The sequence below is a fragment of the Alternaria conjuncta genome (assembly GCF_024043145.1).
Source record: "Alternaria conjuncta strain BMP 0040 chromosome Unknown scaffold_14, whole genome shotgun sequence".
In the NCBI taxonomy this organism is placed as follows: Eukaryota; Fungi; Ascomycota; class Dothideomycetes; order Pleosporales; family Pleosporaceae; genus Alternaria; species Alternaria conjuncta.
Window position 1 is genome coordinate 110,890 of NW_026250103.1, and position 16,495 is coordinate 127,384.

Consider the following 16,495-nt stretch of genomic DNA (forward strand, 5'->3'; position numbering starts at 1 on the left):
TAAAGGGGGCCGTTTGATTTACCAAGCTAGAGAGGTTTAAACAGCTTATATAATCAAGCGCTGACAAGAAACCAGCTGACAATGAAGCGAGGGAAAAATTTATAACCGCCAGCCCTGCAGACTGCTGACAGGAGTCACCTTGGTTGTCACGTGCAGCGCTTGGCATGCGGCACTTGCCGTTCCGGGAAATTTGTTGTTCAGTAATCATGCTGCCAAAGCCTCCCGAACTGCACCAGAGCTACAAGACGCACAACGAAACAATTGGTCACACCCAGCTACTAAGGTCCGACGACCTCGGTCTCAAACATCTCACCATCAAGAATGTCTAGGGTAGGCTTGCGAGTTATAAATTTGCACGCAAATAAACCCACGTAGATGGGACCACAACGCCTGCAAACCTATGGTCATGAACCCACCCGCCCATGCACTCGTCCGCCTCTTCGCCCTACAGACAGCAGGAACTAGCCGCATCCTGTGCGGAGACGCGCATTAGCCCCGTGTAACAGCGGACCCTTGATCGATCTCGAACCTTGTGAGCTGTAGCGGCCGTTCACTGAATCGGCGCCGGAGCATCTTTTGCTTTTCCATACCTACCGTCTGGCTTGCGTCAGGTTGAACTAGTTCTGGATGCAATCTACATGTACACAACGTCTTCCCGCTATTTTTACGCGAACCAAATTACTCCATTAAGAATCTGTACGAAGCGTTTACGATTTTCCTCACAAGTGAACGATAGCGGTGTTTCAAGAGTCGGAACGGAGTGATTAGTAGTCCGTGGAGACCGACTTCGGTTCAGCATCCTTTCGCCTTTCGTAGTCAGTCTCGCTATTGGTTCCACCGAACTCCTTCGGTGACATACCTCCGGACCTTACTCTGTTCGATCAGCGGTATCAGAAGCGAAAACCAGAATCATGACGAGCTCAGAATCAGAACAGGCGCAGACATCACGGAAGCGCTCACGCAGGAGGGACAGCGGCGATGACGGTGGTGCTGGAGGGAAGAAGGCTAGGGGCCGTCCACGGGTAGACACACAGGACGCCACGGCTGCAGATGTGAGTGGAGACGCAACGTCCTTTTTGTTCTATCTACCCGATTCGTCGTTGTCAACTCTTGGAGCGGGAGGGTAAACGGGACATGCGCACCTGTCCTGATCGAAGAAGCTGTCAAGTTGTTGATGTGTTCTCCAGCTCGACCCACTGTGAGCTCCTCATCGTCATCCCCACCTCCTGTGAACGACGCTGATGAGCCTGCCGTGCTCCAGATGACACTACCCAGCATGAAGCTCCTCGCGATCCGATCTCAGCATTCATGTCGAATGTACTGACAGGTGTACCAGAGACGAAGAACTCAAATCCGGCTTGCGCAGCGTGCATATCGGCAGCGGAAGGAAACCACCATCGCGTCGTTGAAGAGTCAAAGCACACAGCTCCACTCGATCATCGAGCAGATGAACAAGGCCTTTCTAAAGCTAAACGAGTCCACCATCAAGTCAGGTCTGTTACAGCTGAATCCGAGTTTGGCCCAAGAGTTCAAGCTGGTAACGGAGACGTTCGCGAGCTTGACAAAGACAGCCAACGAGGGCCAGTACGAGGGAGACGAAGATGGTGAACACGGCGAACACGGGATTGAAGGGAATGGTGCACCAAAGCTAGCCGAACCGGAGCCTGAAGTGCAGCACATTGGATGGGGATATTCCGCAGTTCCGAAACCAGCCGCTGAGAAGCGTCCGCAGCCACAGTTGTCAACACCGGATAGCTACCTCGCCCACATCAGTGCTGCATATGGCAATGTAGACTCCCGCAGGAGCGATCTGGTGGGTTGCCGTCAGTTTGGAGCTGGTGCGGTCTTCGACCAGTCGCACCGATCTTCGCAGCCTCCAGCAGACCCATCACCATCGCATACTTCATCCCAACCGACGCAGCTGCCTTTCGGCCTTGTAGACCTTCTGAATCAGCACCAAGCACCGTATGGAACAACAAACCTACACACGTACTCCGTCCGTGTACCGACGCCTGAAGCGACACCGCCAACGAACAGACTGCCCACGCCGCCTCTATCGAAAATATCGTCGAAGACGCTCCCTCCGGTCACAACGTACAGTTTTCAAGAAACAACATTTGCGAGACGATTGTCGAGGGCGGCGCTTGAGGCGGGGTTTCATTTGCTTAGCAACGCCCAAGCTCGCCCTACGGTACGTTTTCAGCTAGTCGATGTAGGAATTGTTTCTGTGGCTTCACTGCCTTTTCTCCTGAGTAGTGATACAAGGCTAATCATGACAGCTAGGCAATCAACCGTGTCTTCAAGCTTTCTCTACCTCATGAGACCCTCGATCAAATACGAAGCCGTTTCCGAACTATCATGGCCCGTGGCATTGACGAAGACCTGGATTGGTGGGAGTCGCCATTCCTCCATCTCGGTGGTGCAGGAACTCATTATCCGCGACGGGACGCTGCCGGCAACGTAAAGTCTGTCAGAAACGGATGGAACGTACGGCAAATTGGGCCAACAGAGAACAAGGTGCTCATAATAGAGAATACAGAAGACGGTAGGAGTGAAGAGCTACGCGGCGTGGACCTCCGTGGATACGAGGGGGAATGGTTCGATTGTTACGACGTACAGGGCTACTTGGAAGAAAAGTACTCGTGCAAGCTCGACCCGAAGAGCTCGTTCGCCGAGTGTGTCATCGAGGTTGACGACGAAGAGCTGTCTAGAGCCCCCAACAGCGCACTACGGCAACGACCACACAATGCGACGAGTCTGCCTCCTCTTCACCAGAGCTCCGCAAACGCATCGGCAGCTCCGTCAACCACTTCGACAAATCCGCCAAACAACTCTTACAACATCGCGGATAATGGAGCTTATGGGCTAGACCTGTCTTTTGGAAACACTGGTGAATACCCCAGGCTTGTCAACTACGAAATCTCCTATGATCAGACCCTAGGTTTGGATCTCGCACCTGGGTATGATTATGGGTTTTCGCATACACCCGCCTTTCACATGGACAACATAGATCTGGGCATGAACATGATGAGCGATGTAGCGGCAGCTCTACCAGTGGTGAGGCAGAAACGGAAGAAGACTGCCTGGCTAGACGTTTCGAAGCTAATTGATGGTGAGTGTACACATTCACGAGAGGTCAACAGTTGGCTAACAATTACGACAGAGATCATTATACACGGCGTGTGTCTCGGGCGATCACCGGGGTATAGGCGCAAGGACGTTGATGCAGCGGTACAAAAGGCTTTGGTGCATGACCATTAGCCGGTAGCGATTGCGAGGAGCATGCCAAGATACCCAGGTGCGATTCGAGTGCAGTGGCGGGAGTTTTGCTTCTTATGGGATGCAGTTGGTTGATTGAGGTGCAATTGATGAACTGACGACGTTTGTACCAACATTTGCATCGATTCTTACGTATATTGATCATGAACACTACTATATTTCGAATTTGCCAGAATGTTGCATGGCGTTCTTCGCATGTTGAGCTGTGAGCGTGATCACGTGTGGCGCTAGAGTAGCGTTAGGCGCTAAGGAACCGGCGCCCTCAATGATTGCCGGAACGCCGCTCACTATCACTCATACACCCACGACCCCGAAAGCTGAGGGCACCCGAACACGTCGTACAAAGCCTTCCGTCTGGGCTAGCGATATCCGTAGAACTTCCTTGACCGCGCAGAAGCTTCCTCAAGCGCGCGCACCTCTCTGCAGCCTCAAGCGCTGACGTCGCCTGCCTGGCTTGCCTGCCTATTCCTCAATCCTCTGCACGCGAGCAACCATCACAAGCCGTCGCGCAGCTATCACAGAGCTCGCATCGTATACTAGATAGCTCAGACCATATCAAACAGTCGCGATCATGTCGAACTCGGTCGTGGTTAGTATCCCCAAGGCGCGCATGCGAGCGGTGGAAGGGTAAAGGCAGGCTTGCTAACAGCAACCACCAGGGCGGCGTGTACCAGCAGATCATCGAGAAGGTGATCCAGACCTCGCAGAATGACTTCGAGGAGTCGGGCGTCGATCATAGCACGCTCGACGAGATGAAGCAGGTATGTTGCAACTTGGCCTCCATCTCGGCCAGCGCGCCTTCCTTTTCTTTGTCGCAGCACATCTGCGACTGCCGTCACACCGCTTTTTATATCTCTCACTTTTCTTGTCAATTCATTTCTCGCATCGGTTTCGCTGGCTGCGGCGATCGCGCGGTGACCGCCTGGCTTGGGTGATGGGCGGCTGGAAGCGGGGCGGAGTTGCCGGTCGGTCTGGCAGCTCCGGGGGCGCCTCAGTATTTGAGATGCCTTCTTATAGCCCCTGCACAGCTCCCCCACCCGCCAAGACCAACGCATCATTTCCCAACAAGGCATAGTCTGTCATGTGACGGCTGTTCTCACATCATGTTTTGTTGCAGTTGTGCTGAGCATATACTGACTATCGCCAGGGCTGGCAAGAGAGGCTATCCGCTCTCAAGATTGCTCACTTCCCATGGGACCCTGCTCCTGAGCCTGTTCGTCAGCCGCCTACGGTACCGTCCAACGTAAAGGTTGACAATGATATGCCTTCCGTGTCCGGACCTCAGGAGGCTCTCAACTTCCCCAACGTGCCCGTGAAGCAAGAAGGAGGATATCAGCCACCAGTTGCTAACTACCCTCCTGCTCAGACTGCGAACAACGGCTATGGCGGTACTTATGATCAAAACCAGCAGCTTGCGCACCAGCGTGCAGCAGCTCTGGTACAGCAGCGAGTGCAGCAGCAAGGACATGTTCAACAGAACTTTCCCAATCTGGCGCAACAGGGCCATCTGCCTCAAATGCCTATGCAGAACCAGCAGCAGCAGCAACAGCAGCGCATGATGGCGCAACAGCAGCAACAACAACAGCAGCAGCATCAACGACCTCCGCAACAGCAACAGCAGGGAATGCCACAGCAGCGTCCCCCACCGCAAAATCACATGTACACCTCACAGACTGATGGTTCGGGTGATGCTATGGCTGACTGGGAGGCCCTCAAGGCCGCACGCGCCGCTGATGCAGTAGAGCGCATGGCAGCGGACGACTTTATGCGTTCTCGCGTTGATGCCATGGCTATGCGTCAGGACAGTGGTCTCATGGTACCGCTCGATTCGATGCCAAAGGGCAGAAAGCGCAAGGCGGCTGTGCGTGTCCTGCAGGCCGAAGACGCAGAGGCCTCGTCAAGCGCACCGGTTCCTGCGCGCTTCGACGGTGACGACGACGTGAAGCCAGAAGAAGATCCGGATGACGCCATTAATTCTGACCTAGATGACTCCGAGGACGAACTTGGGGATGGCGATAACAGCGACGATGAAATGGTCGACTATATGTTGTGCACTTACGACAAAGTCCAGCGCGTGAAGAACAAGTGGAAGTGCACGCTCAAGGACGGCATCTTGACCACGAACAAGAAGGAGTAAGTTGGGTGTTGAGACTTTGAAGAGATTTTGCTAACGATATGGAAGATACCTGTTCCACAAAGCAAATGGTGAATTCGAATGGTGAACATTCGCCACCCATTGCTAATGCCCGTGGTAGCTGAACTCGAGTTCTAAGTCGCTCCGTGCAGCGCACGAACCCCATTCGATCGAGACGCGAGTCTAGCACGCTTGATACACGACTCACCAAGCTCGATCCCCCCTTCGCGACGAAAAAGCGACTCGGTACGAACATCGATAACGGGCATCAGATTGGATATTATGGCCTCGCGCGACACTTGAGAAAGAAGAAAATAAGAAAGAAGCTGATTCCCATGATGCATTACACAGAACTATGGAAAGGACGACTGGGCGTCCTGAGTATCCCTAGTTTACGCTATTCAGATTGATTTTGCACTCAGGTCAGGACTAGAACTTTGGCTGGCCTCACATGTCCAAGCATTGGCGTATGGGCCCCATGGCAGGTTTACATTTCATCAGGTGGAGTTTTTCAGCTTGAGTAAAAGAAGGAATTGTCGAGGTCGGGGCCATGTGCACAGCAAACGTCAGGACTTCTAAGTAAGAGGCTGCCAAACAAAGGCTCATGGTTGCCTCATCACAGAAGACATTGTATGGTTGTGGATTTCTTTTCCTACTCTGTTCGGGTCTGGACAGACTAGCAAATATAATAATTGGCAAAATCGACATATGCTGAGCTCCAGCTCCCTGTTTTCTGCCAGTAGTGATGCCTATCATGCTCTCATAGCATATCGTAAGCGTCATTCTCGCCATCGCTTCCTGGGCCATTGTGCATCAGGGTCTCGTCAACGTCTGCGCCCTCAGCCTCCTCGTCATCCTCTTCTACCAGCGGGACGAAGCGAAAGTCGACGAAACTCACTTGTCCGCCTGTGGCCCCTCCAGGTCCAGTCTGAGAAGCCGACCCACTACCTTCGACCTCAATCATGAACTGTAGACTCAACACGCCTTGGGTATCGGCTCGTATACTGACTTTAGTCGCAACGTTCATGGCGCGCGCAGCCTTTTGTATCAAGCTAAACTTGTAGGACGAGCGGAGTACGGCTTGTGGATCGCTGAGCTGAAAGGTCTCGAGCAGGTTGGTAGGTTTCTGATCTGCTGCCTCGTTGTTCGTGTTGAGGTTCGTGGATGCAGGAGTGCGGTATGCAGAGGGCTGGGGCTGATTGTTGAACTCGACGCGCGCTGAGCCTAGAGTGCCTGATGACGATAGAGCGAAGAAGGGTTTGCCGCGCACGGTTTTGGCGTACATGGTCAACTTCTCTGGGCTTGTAGATGATAGCTCTTGTACTGCGTCATACAACCAGCTGCCTCGCATGATGATTTTCAGGGCGAGGGCTTGTCGATCAAAAGGTATCTCGTCTGTGTACTCTGGCTCGTACGTCGTGAGATCGCATTGCGTGCGTATGCTCGCCTCTGTCAAAGTGACGGCCAGTGGAGCACCGGGGCCATCGTAGCTTATCCGACAGAGGTTGTTCATGCCACCTAATATGTTGTTCCCGGTGAAGGCCGTGCTGGTGGGATATGCACCATCGCGCGCCCATGGTGGTTTGGAAGTGGAGGGATCGGTAAGGCCGAAGATCTGGAGGGTCTCAAGGAGAGCGGGAAGAGAAATTTGAAACGCGGGAGTGGTAGTAGATGCTGGGTCGGGTTCATCGTCGCTGCCGGAGTGTTCTGAGTTCGGCGGTGGGGCGGGCGCATTGAAGGTGTAGGTTGTGAAGAGAGATTTGTCGAGGAAGGCGGATGCTGTAGTCGTGTCAGAATTGGAATGTGTAGAATTTGTTGCGCATAGACGGTACGGTACGTACCCTCCATGACGCTCGCCTCGTCCACAGCAAGCTTCATGCCAATGTCGCTGATCTGAACATGAGCCTTGTTGGAGAAGGCGATGCAGCGGAGGAGCAGGTACAATTGTCGCGCGGAGCTTGACACTGCCGTGAGGATTGGGGGCTCTTCTTCGTCCATGCTGCTGTGTTGTGAGTGTGAGGGTACGGGCTATCGCGCAGGTAGATTCGAGAGTCTTGAACTTTTTATTGGTATTCCATAGATTGTACACAGTATGCCCCTAACGCCGGATGGAGAAGTAGGAAACTAGACGTATACGCCGACTGCGCAGATCATGTAGACGGCGCCGAAGCTGTTTGCAGTCAGTGGGCGCATGTTGCAGCTGGGTTTCCGAGGCCACGTACCCGAATGCTAATGACGCAGGAACACCGAGAACGGGGAGGTTGATGAAGGAGCGGTCTGTGTGCGCATGAGTAGGGCTCGCTAGAGGGATGTAGCTATGTCGCGTACTCAAGCCGAAGATGGTAGTCAAGATGAGAGCTGCGCGCGTTGTTAGCAGAGGTCCACTAAGCAGCAGAGCTTCCAACATACAGATGGCCAGCAGCACGAAGCCGACTGTGAACTGCGTGTTCTTTCCGACGGCAGGACTGAAGGGCGAGGACGCAGCAGCCTCCCAGACGTCTACAAGTGGGCTCGACATGTGTGCAGGCGTGCAATTGGGTTATGTAAGTGTCTCTCTCTCGTGAAGCTGCTTTGGTGGCCTTTCGTGTGCACTCGCAGGTGATCGGCCGTGATTGGTGTGGGGCGACTAGCGCGGGAGGCGCAACTTCCCCGACATTCAGTCAACACCACGCACAGGGCTGAGAGAAGGCGCGACGGCACACAGAAGGCGCCCTACACTGCAACATGGCGGGCGCGACCGACGACAGTAAGTGCGCATACCCTCTCCAGCTCCATGCGCGTCAGCAGACGTGCATCGTATCCACAAGCCCGACATGTCTCCCCGCAACGACATCCCGCAGTTGCGCGACGTGTTGGGCTATCCCACCTCTCCCCCAACTTCACCACTGCTCGCTCCTCCCCCCATACCTCGCCGACACACCCGGCAGTCTTCTTCCAACACACGACTTCGCGAACTACAAGCTAACTCGTCTCGCGCTGAAGCTAAGCGCAAAGCGACCACCGACCCTCCCAACGGCTCTCCCAAGCGCATAAAGCAGGACCCCTCGACACCTTCCGCCGCCGACGATGCCCCCGCACCTCCCGTGAAACGTATAGTGCCATTCCCCGAGAAGCCCGCCGTCATAGAAGAGCGCAATGGGGAGATTGAATTCAGAGTGGTCAACAACGATGGGGAGAGGGAGAGCACCATCATCTTGACAGGCTTGAAGTGTATCTTCCAGAAACAGTTGCCCAAGATGCCAAAGGACTACATTGCGCGCCTCGTCTACGACAGGACCCATCTGAGCATAGCCATCGTGAAACATCCCCTCGAGGTGGTAGGGTATGTAAAGGCTCTCGTCCCATGTCTGGCCAGACGCTGACAGTACAACGTTGCAGTGGCATAACATACCGTCCCTTCGACAAAGGCCAGTTCGCCGAAATCGTCTTTTGCGCCATCTCCTCGGATCAACAGGTTAAGGGCTACGGAGCCCATCTCATGTCCCATCTCAAAGACTACGTCAAAGCGACCTCGCAGGTCATGCACTTCTTGACCTACGCCGACAACTATGCCATCGGATACTTCAAAAAACAAGGCTTCACCAAAGAGATTACCCTGGAAAAGTCAAGATGGATGGGCTACATCAAGGACTACGAAGGCGGCACCATCATGCAGTGTAGCATGGTGCCCAAGATAAGATACTTGGAAAGTGGCAGAATGCTCTTGAAGCAGAAGGAATGCGCAAACGCCAAGATAAGGGCCGTGAGCAAGAGCTACGAAGTCCACGCGCCGCCAGCGCAATGGGCAAAGGGCGAACTGAAAGCCATCGACCCCCTGACCATTCCTGCAATCAAGAACTCCGGCTGGTCACCTGTCATGGACGAACTCGCTCGCGCGCCCCGCCACGGACCCAACTACAATGCCCTTCTCCATCTCCTCAACGACATGCAGAACAACAGCAACGCCTGGCCGTTCCAACAGCCCGTCAATAAGGATGAGGTGCTTGACTATTACGACGTCATCAAAGAGCCCATGGATCTCGCGACCATGGAAGAGAAACACGAAAAGGATCTTTATCCTACCCCCGAGGACTTTATCAGAGATGCCAAGCTCATCTTCGACAATTGCCGCAAGTACAACAATGAAAGCACGCCGTACGCAAAGGCGGCGAATCGTTTGGAAAGATATATGTGGCAGCGGATACGCGACATTCCAGAGTGGTCGGTAAGTATTCAACACTTTCGTACCTGACGCAGCAACATCATGACTAACAAACTACCAGCACCTGGAAGGCGAGTTGACAGGCAAGTGAGAGGTTTGGGGTCCCATCACTCTGATTTCGCCGTGCATAGGGGGCGTTTGTTATGTGGGTTATGGCAACTTATATCATTATCATCAACAGTCCTGTTGTTTAGCGGCATTGGGTACGGTGTAAGGTGCATGGTATGGTAGTATTGGTTAAGGGTTCGGTCGGGCTGATTATACCCTTTGTCGTTACGTATTCGAATCACTTGTTGGTACTCATATTATGAGAATATGCAGCGTGATGCTGGCTGTGCAGCGAACCTGTGGACATATGGTTGAGCAATCATATGGGGCGCAAGGTGTGATCAAGTGGCATACCGATGTTGGAATATTGATTTATCTATGTGGCCTACTTGCCATGTCAATACGTACTCCCTGTTGTGCCCAGCGCATCCCCGATAGATCGAACTGGGTCGCTTCGAAAAGAACCGTTACGCAACTCTACGCTAGCACTATTCACACCTGTCATTGTTATTGCATACTCTCAAATCACGAAGTGCGTGATTTCGTGTTTGCCTTTCCGCATGAAATTCACATCACGGGTTAGCACGCGGTAGCACCAAGCACACGTTCGCAAGGCTAGGTACGTGGGACCAGATTCTGTGATCACCCTAAACGAAAGTAGGTAGCCGTACGCCAAACCCGTCGACATGTTTGGTGCAATTGCACAATGCTAACATGTCGTGTCCCGCAACCTTATTGTGGCGTCCGTAGCGTTTGATGTACTCAGTTTATGAGGTTTGAATAAGGCTTCGCGGGTTTAGCGACGGGGTATGGTGCTCGTCTACGTGACAGCCACGACAGAGAAGCGAGTGAACAAGCTTTCTGGACGGTAAGGCTTGTGCAGTGCGCGCTAGGAAGTATGAGCTGCAGTGAGGTGGACGAAGAGGATGAGGATGCTAAGCTCGTTGGGACAAATAACGCGAGAGTAGCCTAAAATCGTTCGCAGGCTGCGCTGATCGTGTTTCGGGGGAACCGTGATTTAATCAAGTGAAGGCACAACATGTCTAAAGGAAAGATGACTTGCCCCAAAGAAAGTATACTAAGCAATTCAATTCACAACCTCAACATGAAGCTGTGCACTGGATCTGGGCGTTCCTGTTGCTGATGGGTGTACCTAGATCAGCTCCGGCAGTCCCGGCTTGTGCTTCGCAAACATACGATTATAATCGTGATATCGCTGTGATTTGCACCTAACACTAGTCGACAGGCCTTACGCAATAGCGCAGATGTTCAGGCTCGTATTTGCTTGACGTGGTGTACACACACATGTATTCCTCACCCGTGTTTCGTCTCGGAAAGTGGAGACTCTCTCCCAGACACTGATAGGAACCGACCGAGATGACGGACAGCACGGATGCAAAAAGTAAGTGTTCCGGATTGCGAATAAGGTGCTGCATCGACCATAATCCTTCGAATCGAATATATGTAATCAGTGGATGGAGGCTCCGCGGATGGCTGTGCCTCTTAGTTGTTGGTATTCCGTGATTATGCTCTTAGCAGACGCCACGTAAAGTATGATTAGGTACAGTAAATTGTAACCATTCGGTTGGCCTCGGGTGAGGTGGTAAGCCTGACATGGGAGAAGTGCCGACAACTTGGCCTAGTGCAAAGCGTAGGACGTTAAGCTGGAGCAACGCGATGCAGACATTTCCCCATGTGATGAGCAATGTGAAGTAGGAATTCGGGAGGGCTGGCTTCGCAGTCCAGCTCAAAATGATGCCAGCCCACACGATGTGCTACCGCATGGAGCTGGGCCCGCTGCGGGGAAGGGACAAGGCTAGTCCCAAGGCCACCTGCGGATCTTGAACGGCATTCATTACAATGCGTCTGGCGTCCAAAAGCATGTCAGGATCGCTCGGCCAGCCAAGACAGCGGCTATCCAAAGTGTATACACAGGCGAAGTCCGCGACATGATTCGGCGCATATATCTCGATGCGTGCCCTCGTGATAAGAACCCCAGCTTCCCTCAGCTGCAGGACACCACAAGCGCGCTCGATGGTCCAGCGTCCCTAGCGTAGACCTGGTTATCGGAATGATGGTGATAGCGCTGGTCGAGACCTGTTGGTTAGATAGCATTGAGGGACACCAATCCAACACTCGCTGATGGAGGCGCACGCCGTGTGCTACCATGGCGTTCGCGCGTGTCCCGCTGCAGCGTACTGATAGGAGTGGGTTGGTCTCCTTGCGTCAGACGGAGTACCCGGTCTGATCTGCATTCCGGAGGGTCCACAAAGACAAAGTACAAGCGAAATTCAGCGACCACGACGGTTCGCAGATGCTGTCTTCGCCCCTGTGTAATTGCTGCGAGACCCTGGGAGTTGCTTCTGCACACTTCTGCACATGACCCAGGGCAGCGGAAACGTCGACCTCGGGGAAGACGATGGAGGTCGGGTTGTCAAGGCAGAGGTGTTGCTTCGAGAACGCCACGCGAAGCCCAAAACAGAGCCTCAACCGAGGAGGGGCGCATATTCGCCGCCGCTTATCACGGACTGGGCGGGCGTTCCAGCACGTTCATCTCCGTGATTGGCGCTTGGACAGGCTATCAAGGCTGGGGAAAGATAAGAGCCTGGTCCGGGTTGCAGAAGCGCGGTAGGTCGGCCGGTACTGGGTCGCGTTGACACAAGAGACAGGCGTGTGAACAGCGAGTAAGCGAGCACCAACATGAGACGGTAGATATTCCAGAAAGCGGAGACGACCGGGAGCCAATGGAACCCTGTGCTACTGTGCTCTAGCCAGTGCAAAAGAGGAAGTTGCCAAGTGACCGTCTGGAGCCCGTTCAACTGTTTGTCTGGGCCAGCGACGGTGCGATCCCTCCACTTTGGTGGTAGCGCGTGCCACGGTGCGAAAATATAATTCCGCGAGGGCCGACCTCGATATGAGAACCAACAGTTCCTCGTCGTTCAACCTCTGTTCAGGAATTGCCCTTGTGCCTATTCGTCGCCATGGCTGATATCCGCGACCAACATAACGGCTCACCAATGCCCGGTGTCGCCCGCAATGACGACCCGGCGCTAGACATTGCGCGCGAGCACCACCACGAACACGTGCACCACAGCGCGCGTGCGGCCCACCCTGACAACGTTGTCTACACCACCGGAACCACAGACGAGCCGACCAGCAAGTTGTTCCGGCCCAGTGGTCTTGACAGCGCCAGCCAATTCACGCCCATTGGTGTTGACAGCACCAACCTCCACCAGCGCCACCCTGTCAACGAGAAGCATGACATTGAGAAGGCCGGTGGCTACGACTATGAAGTCGAGAAGGCTACGCGCAGCTCTTCTGATCCCGAAATGGAGGCAGAGAAGAAGCCCTGGTACTCTTCCTTTGGTGCTTTCTACCGGGCGTTCAGACTGCCTGTCCACATCTTTATTGGAGCGCTCTTCACCGGGTAAGGCGCATTTTAACGTCCATCGTCTCAAGTGCTTCAGGCTAACAGTACCAGATGGTGGATTGCCAGTGTAGTCGTGCACCGCAACGACAAGAACTGGATCATTCCATTTTTGTTCTGGCTGGCCATCATGATCCGCCTGATCACTCTGCACGTTCCCATCACCATCGTCACCAAGCCCATGCACTGGGTCTGGGCCAACACTGGAACGAGAATTGCCAACCTCATCCCGGAGAAGATGCGCATTCCTGCCGCTGCTTGCCTTGCCATCGCTGTCATCATTGTCGGATCATTCGCCAGCGAAGAGAGCGAGGACAACACCCGCGCAAACCGGGCCGTTTCGCTGTTCGGTCTCGCCGTCTTCATCTTCATGTTCTGGGCGACTTCCCGCAACCGCAGCAAGATTGTATGGCATACCGTCATTGTCGGTATGCTCATGCAGTTCATCATCGCGCTGTTCGTTCTCCGTACCAAGGCTGGATACGACATCTTCAACTTCATCTCTGAGCTTGCTCGCCTACTCTTGGGTTTCGCTAGGGATGGTGTCGCTTTCTTGACCACCCCAGAGATATCTCAGAACACGTACTTCATGTTCAGCGTCATTCCGGCCATCATCTTCTTCGTCTCGTTCGTCCAGCTCTTGTACTACTGGGGCATTCTTCAGTGGTTCATCGGCAAATTCGCCGTCTTCTTCTTCTGGTCTATGCGAGTATCCGGTGCTGAGGCTGTGGTCGCGTCTGCCTCTCCTTTCATCGGTCAGGGTGAATCTGCTATGTTGATCAAGCCCTTCGTTGCTCATCTCACCATGGCCGAGATGCACCAGGTCATGTGCTCTGGATTCGCTACCATTGCCGGTAGTGTTTTGGTCGCCTACATCGGTATGGGCCTTAACCCGCAAGCCCTGATTTCATCTTGCGTCATGAGTATCCCCGCATCGCTTGCTTTCAGTAAGCTGCGATACCCGGAGACTGAGGAGACTCTTACCGCCGGTCGTGTTGTCGTGCCCGACGACGATGAGCACAAGGCCGCCAACGCCCTCCACGCTTTTGCGAACGGTGCCTGGCTCGGTCTCAAGATCGCCGGTATGATCGTTTCTACGCTCTTGTGTATTATCGCTCTTCTCAACCTGGTCGACGGTCTGCTCACCTGGTGGGGACGCTACATCAACCTCGACGGCGACTACGACTTGACGCTCGAGCTGATCCTCGGTTACCTTTTGTACCCTGTCGCTTTCCTCCTCGGTGTATCGCGCCAAGGCAACGATCTGATTCTTGTCGCTCGTCTCATCGGTATCAAGGTCATCACCAACGAGTTCGTTGCTTTCCAATCGCTCACCGACGAGGACCCCGCGTCCCCCTACCACGACCTAAGCCCACGCTCCCGCCTTATCGCTACCTACGCTCTCTGCGGTTTCGGCAACATTGGTTCCCTGGGTACACAAATCGGTGTGCTCAGTCAGATTAGTCCTGGCCGCAGCGGTGACGTATCGCGTCTCGCAATGTCCGCTCTCATTACAGGTGTTTTCTCCACTTTGTCCAGTGCGACGGTCGCAGGTCTTGTCGTTCTAGACGGATCCAACTTCAGCTCAGGCTCGTAGGCCTGGAGCTGGAAATGTATGAAATGTTGCATTGCTGAGGAGTCGCTGTTTGGTGGTCCTAAAAGATTATGTTTAGCCAGTTTTGGTGTACGAGATACCCACAGTAGTACATGGATTTGATGAAGAATCAATACTCTCACTTCAAACCTCTTGCTTTAAACTCCGACCGTGAGACGTGATGATGACTTTATACGTGGACACGAGATGGGTTATACACTCCGCCCTTGGACGCAGGCTCTACCTTGGCGTCGCCCTTTTACTCACGACATGTTGCCTCAATCCGGTTAGCGTCTCCAAGAGCGGCAGTCTCTCCAACATGAACAACACAGCAATCTCGCTTGCGATACGGGTCAGCCTTTGCGGCGTATTGGCGACTAAGAGTATCGTGAGGAAAATGAAATCTTCACAGTTTCCCATGCTTAAGCCTCGGGATGGGTGAAGCTGTGATGTTTCGTGACGAAATTAGGACAATATAGCAACTATGGAAGGCTTCATCCATGCAAGGCTATTGGACCACCATATATTTCATTAGACTTGCAAAATGCGACAATGCAAGGTCGAGGTTCATGGTGTTGATGTTTGTTCCTGCTTCGCCAAGCCTGAGCTAGCTGTGTTAATGGAAAGACCGCCTGCGATACCATGACGCTCGCTCCTTCTTAAAGTCCAAGATCAGTACTCTACGCTGATCGCACACCACATGCTGAGCCAGCTATACAATGCATTAGCGACACGTCGAAGGGAAGGGTACGTTTCGCATACAAGAGCGCTAGTAGGTGCCATGCCACACCGTTGAAAGGCAAGATCGAACGCCTGCCCGACCCGCACAGACCGATTGCACTGGATAATCCCCGCTGACGGCGTGCTCTAGTCAAACCGCGGAAGCTGGAAGTAAGAATTAGAACAACAACACTTTCTCTGCCTATTACGCACTACAACGTTATAAATAAATTATAAGAAAAAGCAGAGGCATATAAAAGAGTACTGCGAGTAATTCTGCCTTTTTAGATTTTTTATTAAAGCGTGTTGGTAAGGAGTTGTGCAAGCTGCCCACTATCAGCTTATTTCCAGCTTCCGCGGTTTGACTAGAGGGCGTGATCCCAACGCGATGTGGCATCTGGGGCTGCCAATCCCGCCAGGAAGATAAGAGATGCTGAACAGCCAATGACGCGTCGCGACTGGCAAATAAGCGAGCCTGCTAAGATTGCCGCTGGAAGCTTGACGGAAGAGACGCTGGACAGATGCTTTTTCCGTGTTCCAACGGCTTTCCTGCATCTTGTCATCGAGTTTTCAACCCTTCGTCCCAGTATCTTCGGAGGCCATGGCTGGATGGCTGGATGGCTGGATGGCTGGATGGCTGGATGGCTGCACGTCCGTTGGCTTTTTCTCTCGCGATGCCCTGCACTCGACCAGACCATGTACATCCGCGCTTTGACGACCGCGAGCAGCTGCCTGATCCTGAACGGTCACAATCCGTGCAAGCCTGCGATTGGCCGCAGCTTGGCTGTGAGTAAAAGATGCCACACAAGAGTTCGCATCTTATCTGCATTGTTCCGCCGCGTTATCGGACCATACCGGGGTTGGAAGATCGTTTCCGCACATGGTGTGCATCCTCATGTTGCCCAACCCCACGAAAGCCTGCAGAACCATGCAGATTTCGAGCTGTGATCGTTGTCACCTTTAATAATTATCCGCGAATATGCACGCTAGCCCTACGGTTGGCTATACCTGCCTTATGCGTGCGGCCGATGAACGGTAATGCTCTTGCTTTATCATGGTTAAAGCCCTCTCCTAGAGGTCGTATGCCGGCAG

General features: G+C 53.5%; 6 protein-coding genes across 6 annotated transcripts; 4 read left to right on the top strand and 2 right to left on the bottom strand.

The window, feature by feature from the left end:
* Nucleotides 1–911: 911 nt before the first annotated feature.
* J4E85_008654 (uncharacterized protein) lies at nt 912–3,261 on the top strand (the record flags this gene model as incomplete). The annotated part of the gene is made up of 4 exons (XM_051472878.1): nt 912–1,052; nt 1,367–2,191; nt 2,284–3,112; nt 3,164–3,261. 4 exons carry the CDS (start codon nt 912–914, stop codon nt 3,259–3,261), a joined length of 1,893 nt encoding a protein of 630 aa, XP_051323098.1.
* A 589-nt stretch (nt 3,262–3,850) lies between these two features.
* Nucleotides 3,851–5,416, top strand: J4E85_008655 (uncharacterized protein; the record flags this gene model as incomplete). The annotated part of the gene is made up of 3 exons (XM_051472879.1): nt 3,851–3,868; nt 3,939–4,040; nt 4,427–5,416. The coding sequence occupies 3 exons, from the start codon at nt 3,851–3,853 to the stop codon at nt 5,414–5,416; spliced, it is 1,110 nt and encodes a 369-aa protein (XP_051323099.1).
* Nucleotides 5,417–6,173: 757 nt separating this feature from the next.
* J4E85_008656 (uncharacterized protein) lies at nt 6,174–7,411 on the bottom strand (the record flags this gene model as incomplete). The annotated part of the gene is made up of 2 exons (XM_051472880.1): nt 6,174–7,192; nt 7,255–7,411. The coding sequence occupies 2 exons, from the start codon at nt 7,409–7,411 to the stop codon at nt 6,174–6,176; spliced, it is 1,176 nt and encodes a 391-aa protein (XP_051323100.1).
* Nucleotides 7,412–7,537: 126 nt separating this feature from the next.
* Nucleotides 7,538–7,931, bottom strand: J4E85_008657 (uncharacterized protein; the record flags this gene model as incomplete). The annotated part of the gene is made up of 3 exons (XM_051472881.1): nt 7,538–7,583; nt 7,636–7,771; nt 7,823–7,931. 3 exons carry the CDS (start codon nt 7,929–7,931, stop codon nt 7,538–7,540), a joined length of 291 nt encoding a protein of 96 aa, XP_051323101.1.
* A 206-nt stretch (nt 7,932–8,137) lies between these two features.
* GCN5 (histone acetyltransferase) lies at nt 8,138–9,705 on the top strand (the record flags this gene model as incomplete). The annotated part of the gene is made up of 4 exons (XM_051472882.1): nt 8,138–8,159; nt 8,396–8,735; nt 8,792–9,617; nt 9,676–9,705. The coding sequence occupies 4 exons, from the start codon at nt 8,138–8,140 to the stop codon at nt 9,703–9,705; spliced, it is 1,218 nt and encodes a 405-aa protein (XP_051323102.1).
* A 2,938-nt stretch (nt 9,706–12,643) lies between these two features.
* On the top strand, nt 12,644–14,686 carry J4E85_008659 (uncharacterized protein; the record flags this gene model as incomplete). The annotated part of the gene is made up of 2 exons (XM_051472883.1): nt 12,644–13,089; nt 13,144–14,686. 2 exons carry the CDS (start codon nt 12,644–12,646, stop codon nt 14,684–14,686), a joined length of 1,989 nt encoding a protein of 662 aa, XP_051323103.1.
* Nucleotides 14,687–16,495: the final 1,809 nt, after the last annotated feature.